The sequence below is a fragment of the Maniola hyperantus genome, chromosome 19, assembly GCF_902806685.2.
Source record: "Maniola hyperantus chromosome 19, iAphHyp1.2, whole genome shotgun sequence".
In the NCBI taxonomy this organism is placed as follows: domain Eukaryota; kingdom Metazoa; phylum Arthropoda; class Insecta; order Lepidoptera; family Nymphalidae; genus Maniola; species Maniola hyperantus.
The window spans coordinates 7,833,310-7,846,687 of NC_048554.1; the positions used below are offsets into that span (position 1 = coordinate 7,833,310).

Below are 13,378 nucleotides of genomic sequence, written 5' to 3' on the forward strand. Positions count from 1 at the left end.
TTGAGACTACAGTTTTAATATATTAATTAAAATTAATTAAAAATGAGCAAAACCCAAATATTACATTGACATTATAGATAGAGAGAAAACTCTCGGCATCTCCAAGACTAAAATACGCGATATAGCGTTGCCAAGGCCGTATTTTCCGAAATGACGTAACGCAAACTCGGCAAAGTATTCATTCCCCTCGTACTTTTTGGACCAAACCACTTTAACAACACTTGTGTGTAGTGTGTATCACCAAAGTACGCCATATTGCCTCAGGCCAGGGGCAAACTAGTATAAAGTCGTGAGCGCAGAGGCAGATTAAATATCGAGAGCGAGGCAAGTATCTCATAGCCGCTCTCTCATAGGCGTCATTAAAAAAAAATTAATATGGCTGCTCTGCTGCTCCCAAATCGCATTTCTAGTAACGTGCGTGTTGGTCCTGTGAAATCAAACAATGTATAGTTCGGTTAGCGAAAGAGTGCGCTTTGTTTTCTCTTGTCTCAACATAATTATAGCATTCCATTTTGCATAGAAACGAAGATATTCAAAGTGCATACTCTGGCGAATCCAACTCTACATGATCGCGCGCGCCCCTTTATAACCTCGCGCCCCTAGGCACGTGCCCTATTTGCCTTAGGTATAATCTGCCACTGCGTGAGTGGTAAAACGCGCGCGATATTCTGTTCAAATGACTTGTCATAACGAAATGTTACGCTATATCTGCGCTACCAAGACGCGCCACGACGTCCGCGCTCATTACTCCGTGTGTCCGTGACACTGCACGGTTTACGCGGAATTTCAGAAATTTAGTGCAACTATCGCTTCTTTACTCAAACCGCTCAGATTTTTCGCATAGTGGTTGGGAACAGAATTATGCGCCGCGGATTTCCAAACGCTGAATTTCAACTAGACTAATAAAACTGTCCTTGGCCTTAAGCACAACATGGCCCAACATGTACCACTTTCTTTAGACTAGAAATCGCTCACACAGTATCGTTTATATTTTATACTGCAAGTCTTTTAACGCCACATTCGATGCAAAATTTGGCCGTTTCCACGGGAAACCGACTGCCGCATTCGTGGCAGAAGCGGGACAGGCGCGTCGCGGGGACCGAATCGCGACGCGGGCGGTGCAGCGAGGACTCCGAGCCGCTCGAGCTGAGCGCTTCGGGCCGCGCGTGCCAAGTGGGACTGTGGCGCGACGACGCTCGCGAACTGACGCGCTTATCTGTCAAAAGGAATGTAAAATAGCTATAAACTATGTCATAAAGTGATAAAACACACGACAAACGACAGCAATTTTTTTAAATTTGATTTGTTTTCGTCGCTGTAGTGAGATGAAAAGTTGTGTGTTTCCCACGGCTGCAAATTTTTTTGCGCTCGGGCCTTTGACTTCCTCGTTACGCTCAGGACTTTATTTTTATACCACGAGATAATTTTGAGTTCAATTTCGGTATTCTTTCCTGGCTCGGAATTCAATACAAGTTGGGTTTTAATTCCATCTCGTTGTAGATCTGTTTATTATGTGTAAGTGTGTGTATTAAGTTGTTTGATATTATGATCTATTAATATTGACTTACCATTTATTGCTAAAGATTCCGATTCCTTGCTCATGTCAGGTCTTTGCATCCCATTGGAAGATTTAATTGGTCCATCCAGCTCAGCAGATCTTTCCATCGCCAAGAATTCTTCACTGGATATGGAGCGGATATCGTCTTTCTGACTACCGCTCGAGTCTGACCCAGCGGGTATTCGCTCTAATGATGTGAGTCCATTCGATTCTTTTGCGTTACATAAAGATAGTTTAGATGGCGAGATTCTGTTTAAGCTGAAACATATACAATATATGAAAATATAAATAACAATAATCCCACTAACTTTTACTCGTAATTTTTTGTAGTACCTGACTAACCTGCTATACGCCGAATCGGTGCTTGATTTTCCATTCGGTGTGTGGTTTCCATTTGATGTGTTCTCAGGTTTTCCTCTCTTATGGTCAATCTTTCGTCGAAAATCTTTCTTTGTTGTATTGTTGTATGTTTTTTTGTTATTATTATTACTGACAATATCTTTGTTTGACGTATGGTTGTCCTTTCTTTCGGACTCGTATAATTTATCGAAATCTTTCAAAGATTGCATTAAATCTTCTTCTAGTTGATCCGTTTGGTGACGTGCTTTCGAGTTTTCAATTTTCGTTGCGGTCTTCTTTTGAATGGAATCAAGGAGGGAGGTGGAACGTTTGACAGAGGATGGGAAAAGCTTCTCACCCACAACATTGTTACTGCTAAAAATAAGAGAAGTCGATTTGTTTACAGGAATTAATCCATTACTACCACTATTAACTATTTTTGGAGAATTAATGACTTTAGTGTCGGAGCCCCTCACATCATTACACATGTCAGACGCTACAACTCTAGTTGTGGAACTACAAATGCGTTTTTGTGATTTTTGTTTATGGACCTCTTCATCGAAAGAAATCATAAACTCTTCAAGATCAAAGTCTTCACATAGAGAATCATCATCTCTAACGGAAGCCTTAGATGCTATACTTTGTTCTAAAGAAGACATCATTTTATCGTATTGTGAGCTAAAATCGCTTATAGTTGACGTACTTATTTTTTTTAGGTTAAGATTATTGTTTTTTTCTACTTTAAGGCATGAGGAATTTGTCATATTGTTAGTTTCGTTAAAGATATTTTTAGTTGCACTAAAAGATTCGAATTTTGCTGGTAAATTTTCTGTAGTGAGCAATGACTCCATGCTACTTATGATGTCTGGATTATTTAATATAGTATTTACATTTATTGGCAAGTTGTCGTTTTCGTTAATGAGCCTAGGGTCTATGTAATTACTGTCAGTCATCGATGAATTGTCAAAGGAAAGCAAGGAATCGAGATTTATGAAATCTTTCTTTTCTTCGTTCTTATTTATTTTGTCTAATTTAAGGGGTTGTTTAATAGTGTTACGCTGAAAACCATGATGCATTGATTGTGATATTTTTGGTATTTTATCTTTTAATTTAGGTGTACTGTAACTAGAATTTGAGTAACTGGAATAAGATCTATTTAAGTTGCTGCTCCGACTAAAGTAAGATTTTTCGTTTGAACTTATGTTTTCCTTACTAGATTTCGTAAATGTTGTGTTAAGTTTTTGACTAACTTTCTTGTCATTTCTATTCATCCTGAATGAATTGCATCTACCCCCAAAAGCGTTACTACTGTTATCGTTGTTTGTACTACCGAACGATTTCATTCTTTGTAAGGTTGGTGTTTTTTGGTATGTTTTATTTATTGTGTCTTTTATTTTCTTAGAGTTGTCTGAACGCTGGTATGGTGTAGACTGTTTATCTTTAGCAGGGCGTAAGCTGGGTAAGGTTCTACTAGGATCTTTGAAGGAATTATTATGAACTGTTTTAGGAATATTCGTGTCTGAGGACATGAGTTCTTTCATCTGCCGAGCAGCTGACGCGAATGGGTCGTAAGTGTCATCAAGTCTGAAATAAATTAAAATATTATCATCTACAGTGTAACAGAATTTTGGATCCGGATAGGTCACGGGCTTTTGTTGTATAATTACAAATCTTAATAAACTATCTATCTACAATAATACTGCAATTATACTAACTATCTACCACAAAATTTCTACTTTCTACTCGCTTACATTATAGAATAACCAATAAAAATAAAACCTCTTAATATCGATACGAGGCAGTTTTAGAGGCGGTTCTTCATCACTATTTTCTTCCTGTTTTTCTTTTATGATAAACGTTTGATATTCATTATCAGATTTTTTTTGTTGACCTAACAATTTACATTTTTTATGTCCTTTCTTTTTTTTTGAATTTTTAATCCTGTCACTATCTTTTCTTTGTAAAAATCGATTTGTTTCATTTATTGCCGGTAACTTTAGTTCTGAAGTATTTTTATCTAATAAATTATTCTTAATTTGTGTATTTGATTCTCGTTCATAATATTTAAGTTGATATACAGTAATATGTTCCATATCACAAACTTTTCTTTTAGTAACATCATCATCTGTCATATTTTCACAGTTATTTGTAACATCAATATTATGTTTTTGGTCTTTCACTTCTTGTAAAAGATCTTTGAAGTCATTTTTTAAGTCTTGTAAAGCATCTGAAAAGTTAAGTTTTACAATTTCTGTTGATTGGTCATTCATAGATTCAAGTGAATTAGTCTGAGGCGTGTGAATATTTTCGAGAGATTTTTCTATATGAGTAGCGTTTGTATAGTTTTCATTGGTACTTTGTATCATTTTATCAGTCAAATTAAGAAATTCTTCTAAATCGGCAGGATCTTCGGTGAATTTCGTATACGTATCCCCGCTGCCATGACGGCAAACAATATTACTATCGGCTACTCCATTTTTAATTTTGAACGAGTTTTCAAAAATGTTGCCACTTAAATCAAGTTCGTTATTTTCTTCCATATTTTCTATTGATAAATTTCCAATATCATCTGTCATGTTTCTATTCAATTCGTTTGTAGGTTCAGAAATAAAATAGCCTGACTCTGTATGATTATTTTCCAACTTTTTTATTCCTGTATCAATTTTAGCGAAAGATTTATTATCATCACCAGTCGTTGACGATTGATTACAATTTATAAATGTTACATCTTTGCTAGATTTTTTACTACACATAATATCAGAGGAACTAGTCATATTTGGATTTTTAAATAATAATTCCACTTCTGGATTTGGTTGACTTTTCTGATCAAGATGTTTATTATTTGTTTTATTCTGCCTTTTAATGATTATTTTTTCCTCAACTGTATCGTGTATCACACAAGGCACACAAGGACATAAAAGTTCTGTATTTATACCAATTGATTGACAATTCTCGATCCTGTTTGTAACTACCGAATTATCATCTAGACTATCCAAACTCATTGTACTGTCTTTTATGTTGTTCTTAGTTTCTTTTCTAATTTTCGTTTTGGTTTGTTCTTTTAGATTTATTTTAGAAGTGGCATTCAGTGGCGGTGATCTTAGGGTTGTCTTATTAATTGACGATGGCCTAATTTTTTTACTATTTGCAAAATCACTCGCTTTATCCTCATTAGATTTTTCTTCAGCTACCTTCTTTTCTTCAGGTTTAATTTTTTTCAACACTGGTATTTGAGTTTTACGCGTAGAATCTTTCATTTCAGAATGTATTTTAGTAGTTTTTTGTTTTGCATTTTCATTAATTCTTTCATTGTACTTCGAAACGGTTTTTTCAAGCTTCTTTAATTGTTCTTGTTTCTTTTTACTATTCAATTGGTTTCGTTGTTTTCTTTGCAAATTATGCTTATTAATGTTGGGATCTGTATTGGTTTGTTGGACAGGGGGCGGGTATGATCCTTGGGTATTTCTACGGAAAGGGAAAGGAAGGATTTCTTTACTGTTTTTGTCAAATTTTACGTTAAGTTTTAGATAAAAACAAGGAGTTAGGAACGGAAAAAGACAGTAATTAAAAAACTTAATCAATATAAAGATAACCTTATAAAATATAACTTTTCCCCTTCCTTTCCCCTTATTTGATACATATTGAATCAAATGACGCTAGAACTACAATAAAGTACCTAATAATTTAATTTCAACATACCTAGAACTACTCAGGTCTCTTGCTAGTCTCGCTTGTCTAGCTTTGATGTTAGCGTCACCAGATGAATTATGTTGCGCGGTTCTCATGTTTCTGATGACAGGAACGTGCGGGGAAGCATCTTCGTGGCAATCGTTACTTGACATTGATTCTATAAAAAATATACCAATATAGTATTTTGAGTGTAATAAAATTTTGGAACATTTAGGCTGTCTTTTCGCCATCCAAGGATGTGTGAAGATGCGTAGCGAAAGACATGTGTGAAATCCAACAATAGAATTGGTAAATTTTCATAGTTTAGCTCATTTTAGATCTGGTGCAAAAGAGAATTTTGAGATCGAGAATTAGAAAGTGTTTTACTATACGTACCCGACGCTCTTGTCCTAGGATGCCTATAGTCGCCGTATTCGTGAGGAGGGGACACGCCACGCGATGATTCTACTGATGCGGACCGACTGTTGGAAGATTTGTCTCGCGTTTGCGACGAACTGAAAAGTATACAAAACAGGAATTAAACTAACCCTCCGTAAAATCTATTTTCAAAAGAGGCTATTTGATGGGGGTAATACAGTTTATGCTCGTCTTCCACTGCGAACGGAGCGGGCTCCGTACGGATTCCGTTGAGCTCCCTTCGGTGAATTTCATAGAAGTGCTTCCACTACAAAATAGTGAGCGGAGCGGAGTGAAAGAGTTAAAAGAATAGTGATAGTGGTCGCAGAGTTGAGCACGTTGGGAGTCCGACGGATTCCGTACGGACTCCATTCGACTCGCAACACTAATTTTCATACAAGTGCTTCCACCGCAAACTAGTGAGCGGTGCGGACTGAGCGAGTTGAAAGAAGTCCGCTGTGTCATGGCAACGAGAACTAGTTTTGAACGAACTCGCTCGCACCCCCGCCCCTCCCAACTGTTTCTGCCACTATATCGTCATTCCGTCGGTAGTCTCTTCACTAGAATCATTCGACATTATCACTTTTGAAGAATACCACAAACTCATCTTGGTGCCGAAAAGGCCCTCCAGCACTGGCCCGCTACCAGTGGAAGCAAAGAAACTCGCTCATCTGACCCATTTTCATTTTCCGCCACTTCGCTTAGCCCGCTGTCAATGGAAGGCAAAAATCAGTTTTGTGTGAAACTATTTCTTAGGTAAAGACAAAACTATTTGGCTCCGTTCCGCCCGTTCCTCTCGCTCAAAACCCTTTCGCAGTGGAAGGCGGGCATTATACTAAAACACTACGAATTTTTCGCGCCCAGTTAAAGCAATTCAGGTCAGACCATCAAAGTATATAGATAAGGCCTGCATAGATAAAAACACTGCTCTCATCAATCTTATTAATAAAATTAGATAGATTAGTCGACAGTCGGACACTCCCAGTCTTTTATGTTGTGTTTTTGGTTAATGGTTTGGTATGATGAATCCGTCGTCGTGCATATTTAAATCTTGCAAAAAACCTTTGGAAAACATTTTACAAGAGATTTGTTTCAATATTCAAGCGCATTTTTAAAGATGGCTTTGTTATGCAATAAAATAAGCTGAATCACAGATACCTTTGAAACCTTTGTACATTTGAAAGTCTTGTCATCTCAAAAGTCCATTAAAACTTTTTTACATTTGAAAGTCTTGTCATCTAAAAAGTCCATTAATTAGAGTTTATATAAACGTACCGTCTGCCGCGTACAGGAGGAGCTTTGTACTGTGTCCTAGCATTGAGCCTCTGTTTAGCGTCAGCAATATGTGGCGGCGGCTGCTGTGGCGCGGCCGGTAGTATCTTGGCTTTATCCGCGCACCATTCCACGTGGCGTTCGAACGCACGCATGCCGAAGTTGCGGCTGCAGTGCGGGCACTTTTGTAAGTCTGCTGCTGGCTGGAATCGAAAGAAAGATGTTTTGAATTAATCTCAAAAATTTTGACGTAACACAAAATAAACACAATGGAATATCGAACTTTCTGTCACACAAGGGAAAGTACCTATGTTACAAAAATGATTTTGTAAAAGAGCATTTATAATGGCTTGTATAGTTGTTGTATTTAAAAAAAACCACGGGAGAGGAGCAGAGCGGCGCTGCTCTCGCCATAGTCTTCTAATCCTAATTAACAGTAAAGATGTCTGGGTGTATGTACTTTATTGCGTGGTTATAAAAAAAAAGTGTGTGTCGTATTTAATAATGAAACGTTGTTCATTTTCTCAATTTTATTCCTCGAAAACTAATAAATTTTCGACTTTGAAATAGGTATTTTAAGTTGTTACCTTCATGATGGCACTCCTCACTGACGGAGCTTTGGGCTTCAGGGTAGTCTTGGCAGTGTTGGGCGGACTCTTCTCGAGGAAGGGGCTGTTTTCTGGAAGACCGAAATTCTTTGGCAAGTATTGTTCTAAGTCCGTGCCTGCAATTGTTGGACATGGTGTGAGCATGCTAGTGTATCCTTGCAGTATCCGTGTTCTATTTGAATTTTTACATCGCATTTTAGGTACCTACTTCGATCATTAAAGTACTTACTAGATATGCAATCCCGTACAAAATCGATTAAATAAATACTAATTAATCGAGAAACTAGTGAACCGATTTTAACTATTATTCTTTCACCATTAGAAAGCTACTTTAAATAGAGAAATAATATAGGCTTTAGGGGTATTAATAATGTATAGATATATTAAATTTCATCCGAGCTAGTTAATAATATTTTTAGAACTTTTAAAGCACACTGCCGCATCGTGAGACGTTTTCACGTCAGTTTTTTCACTAGCAAACTAACGAAAATAAATGCGCCATCATGATTGAGCGCTAATTTTTCACGAACACTTTAACGACCAACAGTATAATAAGTATTAAGTATTATATCTTGTAAGTAGGTACCTACATTTATGATCGATGGTATTTATCCAAAAACTATTACTTATCTAGATTTACTATTTAAAATTAAGTTTTACGTGCATTTAATCGGAACTTCAAGACATAACAGGTAGAGCAAACGCCATCCATGCCTGACAATGCTTATTTGTTAATCATGACTCAAGATTGCCATATGTTTTAGTAAAGTCTGTAACACACTCCTCGCGAATCGCGACGGCAACAGAACGGCAGTACACAATTATTGTCACAACAATAATACCATTAATTCAGCCAAAAATTGAGATTGTGGCAATAATAGATACCTACAGGTCTTGCATTTCACGAGGGCGAGTGGCGATGTTTACGTCGTATCGGTATAAGTAAAGTACACTAAATGTGTGCGTTTGCGAACGTTTACTTGCGACTGATTGTTCCGATATGCACGCACACTTACGCAATGCCCATGTAAACAGCGTAACCACAAGTAAGGTTCACTCGCCTTCGTGAATTGTAAGAACTGTACAGCATTTCCGCAATTGCCCAGCAGGAGCGCGACTTCTATGCAAGTTTTGCAGTGTGAACGCCTTCATTAAGTTTCTTGACATCTCATAAAACCGCGTTGGAAACGCGCCGCTGTCGCGCATTGTATGTGTTTCAGACTTAATTTAGATAGACTGTATGTCGTGGCCCGTGGGCGACGTATACCAAACGAAGCTCGAGTCACATTTTATGCAAATGTTAGTCGTCATTATTGTATTGGGATTTAGGACATAGCAAGCTCTGAATAGAAAAGATACCTAGAGTAATAATGATCTGTATGTACATAGGTACTATGATAAAATTGTAAAAGTTTGTCTATGTAATTGGTTATGCCCGCAACAAGTTAAAATCACTGGACCATTTGATACGAATCTTTGCAGTTCGATAAAATATTTTTTAACTTTGATGAAAATAATGAGTTCACCAGGAACCGACCACAACAGCTTGACCCAACAACAACGCCTAGACGGGTCATTCCAAACAAAAAGATTTGCAAGCTGCAACTGTTTTTGCTTACAACTTAATGTCTAGAATCTTACTAATTTTGACAGCTTCCTAGTACAAGATTTTGTTTGAAAATAGCCCTTCTATAGGTTCTAATTCAGTTTAATGGCTTGACCTAAATTTCACACGGGCAAAGCAGATGACGAAATACCTACTTTACTGTAAGTTAACAAAATATAGTTTCAGTGCTTTGCGTACCTACCTAAATAAAATTAGCCAATGTCCTTGAGCAACCTAACCTAACCTAACCGTGCGTCCGTGCCTCTAATGAGAAAATATTGATTTTTTTAATGAAAAACATTACCTACCCGTTTTTATGAGACTTTATGGTTATAAGACCACTAATCCTAAATTTTATTTTTAACTAGAGGATGCCCGCGACTTCGTCCGCGTGAATTTGTTTTTTTTTAAATCCCGTGGGAACTCTTTGATTTTCAGAAATAAAAAGTAGCCTATGTCCTTCCCCGGATGTAAGCTAACTCTGTATTAAATTTCATCAAAATCGGTTAAACTATTGGGCCGTGAAAAGCTAGCAGACAGACAGACATACACACTTTCGTATTTATAATACCTATTAGTATGGATGATGTCTTTTGCTTATATCAATAAGCAAAAGAAGCTGATCACACATTACAGAGCCCTAAGTGTAAGTTTTCAAGTTAAAATAATATAGCTACGGAGTTAAAATCTGAGACAAAATCGCGCAGTGAAATTTCGCAGAACCTACCTACAAGATCTTCTAGGCCTATCTGCCAGATCTTTGTCCGATCATACAAAGAGCAGTTATCTAGGTGGGTACACTTTGACATTTGGGAGGAATACGACATTAGAATTTAGAGAACATTTAATGATGATGGTGATATTGAATGCTTTGCTTGCGGACTGCGATAAATGTTGTAATGTGAGAATAGTTATAGCTTAAAGGTATTTAAGGTCTCAAGTTCAGATATCAAAACAAATATCGCAAATACACGCAAGCCGTAGTTAATACGGGCGTTGTTCAATTATTATTCACAATACGTGCGGGTAAGGTCTTAGATTTTGCGGTAATGTTGCATTTATATTCACTGTGGAACAATATTTTTGCGACTTTGAATTATAATTCGATGTCAAGGACGGTTAAATGATGATAATATCCTCCCATATCAAAATGTTTGCTTAAAGCCTATAAGATAGAATAGAAAATGGCGGTAGCCAGCTTAAGCCTCACTTGCTCGCAAATAATATCCTTGGGTTGTAGATTAGAAGCGATCTAGAAGAAGCCATGTCTGGAAAGTGCCTAACTAAATCAAATATGAACCGCGAAAGATAGACGCTGATAGAGCATTCCATAATTTAGCGGCATGCATTAAATAAAGCGAAGCGAATCGCTCGTATTAGTGGAATGTCAATCAATGTGGAGATGCAGCTTTAACCCCAATATAGTCTTACGAAAATTACTATGTGAGTACATTGTACTCGATGGATGAAGTCATTTGCACGTCAAATAATTGTGACGTCATAGACCAGTATTTCATAGGAGCTCGAATAAGTAGGTATTTGAGCTATCTGTGACAACTGACAGTCAGCAGACCATACGCCTAGTGAGACCGCGCCCTTAGTAGGTACGTGCTTAACGAGATCGGATCTCGGGGCTCATTCATCCGAAAGGGGATATTAAGATCAAGACAACTTTCACGCGTCTCTCACGATATACCACACTAGCAAATAAATATAAACAGTCTATTTGTAGGTCAATAAAGATATGCTATCCAAGTCAGCTTTACTTCAATCTAGATTTATTACTTGGTACTTGAAACACGCAGAAATTATGCACGGACAGACGGCAAATGGCAATGTTAGTAAAATGTTCACATTCGACGGAGAACAGTTATAGAGAGTTATAGGTATTGGCAAGAATGTCATGTTCACTCACCAAAATTGCAATCGCTCGGTGTGGCCACCCCTTTTTAACCACAAACAAAATATAAGTATTATTTTCAATCAGTGGCAAATGGGAATATTTTGAATTAAACTCATGCTCTCCAGAATCAAAACATCTTCAGAAATTTAAATACCGGGCTTAATTGGGTCATCGGAACTATACCTACTAATAATAGCTCGTGTCACAATAAGAAACGTTCTACAAGTTCCAAACCACATCTACGTCTACTTTTAAATTCTACCTTTTCACCAGAGATGTCCGAACAGTCCGAATAGGATCGCTTATTCATAGCTTAACTCAACATAGCTCTGGAAGAAAATGTATCGACTCTTCCACACACCTCATTAGTGCATACGTATCCTTTAGGGTCCATAAGACGATAGCATTTGCATAGTTTTGGCACAGTCTTTGCTTTAACAGACGGATACCCTATACATGCGTTTGCGTGTCAATTATCTGGATCGTTCTCTGCTTCATCAGTCATTCATCATTTATGGTTAACGGAATTCACTGATGACCTACCATCTTATAGACCTCTTAGGTATACCTACATCTTTGGTGAAAAAAGTATCCTATCTACACTGTTTTAGTTACACAAACCTCAAACTAAAGTTGCAATATCTAATGCCACCACCATATTAGACATGGTACGAGCAGTGAATATAAAATGGGTAATAAATAGAAAAGACGAATACCTTCACGTCGTTGTCTCGAGGAGTCGAAGGTCTTTCGTTTTTTCACGGTCATCTTTTCGCAGATCTTTACGTGTTTGGCAAGGGATTGCGGTACGAAGGTCCTTTCGCACACCGGGCATGGTAGGAGCGGTAAAGGGCCGGAGGGTTCTGGTGTGGTGGGAGCTATTGGATGGGTTGGTACTGGAGGGGAAGGAGGTGGACCGGGCCGGGAAGGTGTCGGGGTGTGGAGGATAGGTCGGAAGGATTCGTTGCTGACCGGGGAAGTTAGACCCACTGACTCCGGCGACGGGGACCGCGAGGACTTCGACGATTTCTGATGTTCTTGTCGCTTGCCTGCAAGTTAAAAAACAATTTAGATGTTTACGCAAACATATAAAGAATAGTAAAGTTCGAGTAGGTACTTGGACGATAAATACCGTGACGAAGGCTTCCGAGAAGTTAAGTTAATAATAAAAGTAGAAGCAATTTATTAAAACGCAAATTAGCACTTAAGTAGCACTAGACGATTTGTAGCTTTCATTAGACGTATGGAGTCACGACCTCAAATCGCAATAGTGTTGACATTAAACTCAACTATTATCGCCTTATTCTAAGGATTGTTCTTCTTAGAACAAGCATCTAATTCTTAGTATTTCAATCATCACTATTTCTCCTATTATCAGAACAGCTTAGAATCACGGTTGTTTAAGAGATACCACTGAGTGGCACATGGAAGTCAAGGAATGTTTGTGAAGGGGCAATTTTGTTTGGTCTCCGAGTAAACTATGTACCAACAAAGTACCTACCTATTCATACATTGCGAGAGAGTGTTTACATAAAATTACGTTGTCAGTCTTGTGACTAGACAAATGACAATTGCCTATTCAAATATTGTACGAGTACGACAGGTTTAGCAATCTTTTATGTGTTTCTTCAATATAGGTAAAGAAGAACAAGGGTTTATGACAGTGTTCCTTATTTTATTCAGTAAGTAAATCTTATTCCTTATTTGCTCTTAGTACCTATTTGCATTGATTTACCAAAATCGATGTCTATCTGTCATGCTTATTTCCTATCGTTTTATATTTTGGTACAGTGCCTAATTAAAAATCTTCTGTTAATTTAGTTAAATTATTTATTTAGTCAGCGGGTCCCGGGTTCGATTACAGCCATGCACCTCTATCTTTTCGGAGTAATGGTTATCACTTGCTTTGACGGTGATGGAAAACATTGTGAGGAAACCTGCATGCCTGAGAGTACTCCATAATATTCGTACAGGTGTGTAAATAAGTCTGCCAATCCGCATTTGGC

The 13,378-nt window shown here is 37.6% G+C and overlaps 2 protein-coding genes across 8 annotated transcripts in view; one reads left to right on the forward strand and one right to left on the reverse strand.

The window, feature by feature from the left end:
* The window catches only part of LOC117991118 (L-xylulose reductase-like), a 345,757-nt gene that overhangs the window by 189,160 nt on the left and 143,219 nt on the right, over window positions 1-13,378 (forward strand). The window lies entirely within an intron of this gene.
* Window positions 65-13,378, reverse strand: part of LOC117991324 (serine-rich adhesin for platelets-like) — a 48,028-nt gene continuing 34,714 nt past the window's right edge. For 3 of the 7 annotated variants that reach the window (XM_069504872.1, XM_069504869.1, XM_069504871.1), the window contains exons 2-10: window positions 12,089-12,421; window positions 11,385-11,414; window positions 7,843-7,979; window positions 7,259-7,458; window positions 5,963-6,081; window positions 5,597-5,744; window positions 1,892-3,481; window positions 1,569-1,816; window positions 65-1,216 (exon numbers count right to left, since the gene is read on the reverse strand). In XM_069504872.1, coding sequence (XP_069360973.1) covers window positions 993-1,216; window positions 1,569-1,816; window positions 1,892-3,481; window positions 5,597-5,744; window positions 5,963-6,081; window positions 7,259-7,458; window positions 7,843-7,979; window positions 11,385-11,414; window positions 12,089-12,421 — 3,029 coding nt within the window. In that variant the 3' untranslated portion in view covers window positions 65-992. The remainder of the gene's footprint in view (window positions 1,217-1,568; window positions 1,817-1,891; window positions 3,482-5,596; window positions 5,745-5,962; window positions 6,082-7,258; window positions 7,459-7,842; window positions 7,980-11,384; window positions 11,415-12,088; window positions 12,422-13,378) is intronic. The other 4 variants (XM_069504874.1, XM_069504870.1, XM_069504873.1 and 1 more) reach the window with 4 other exon arrangements.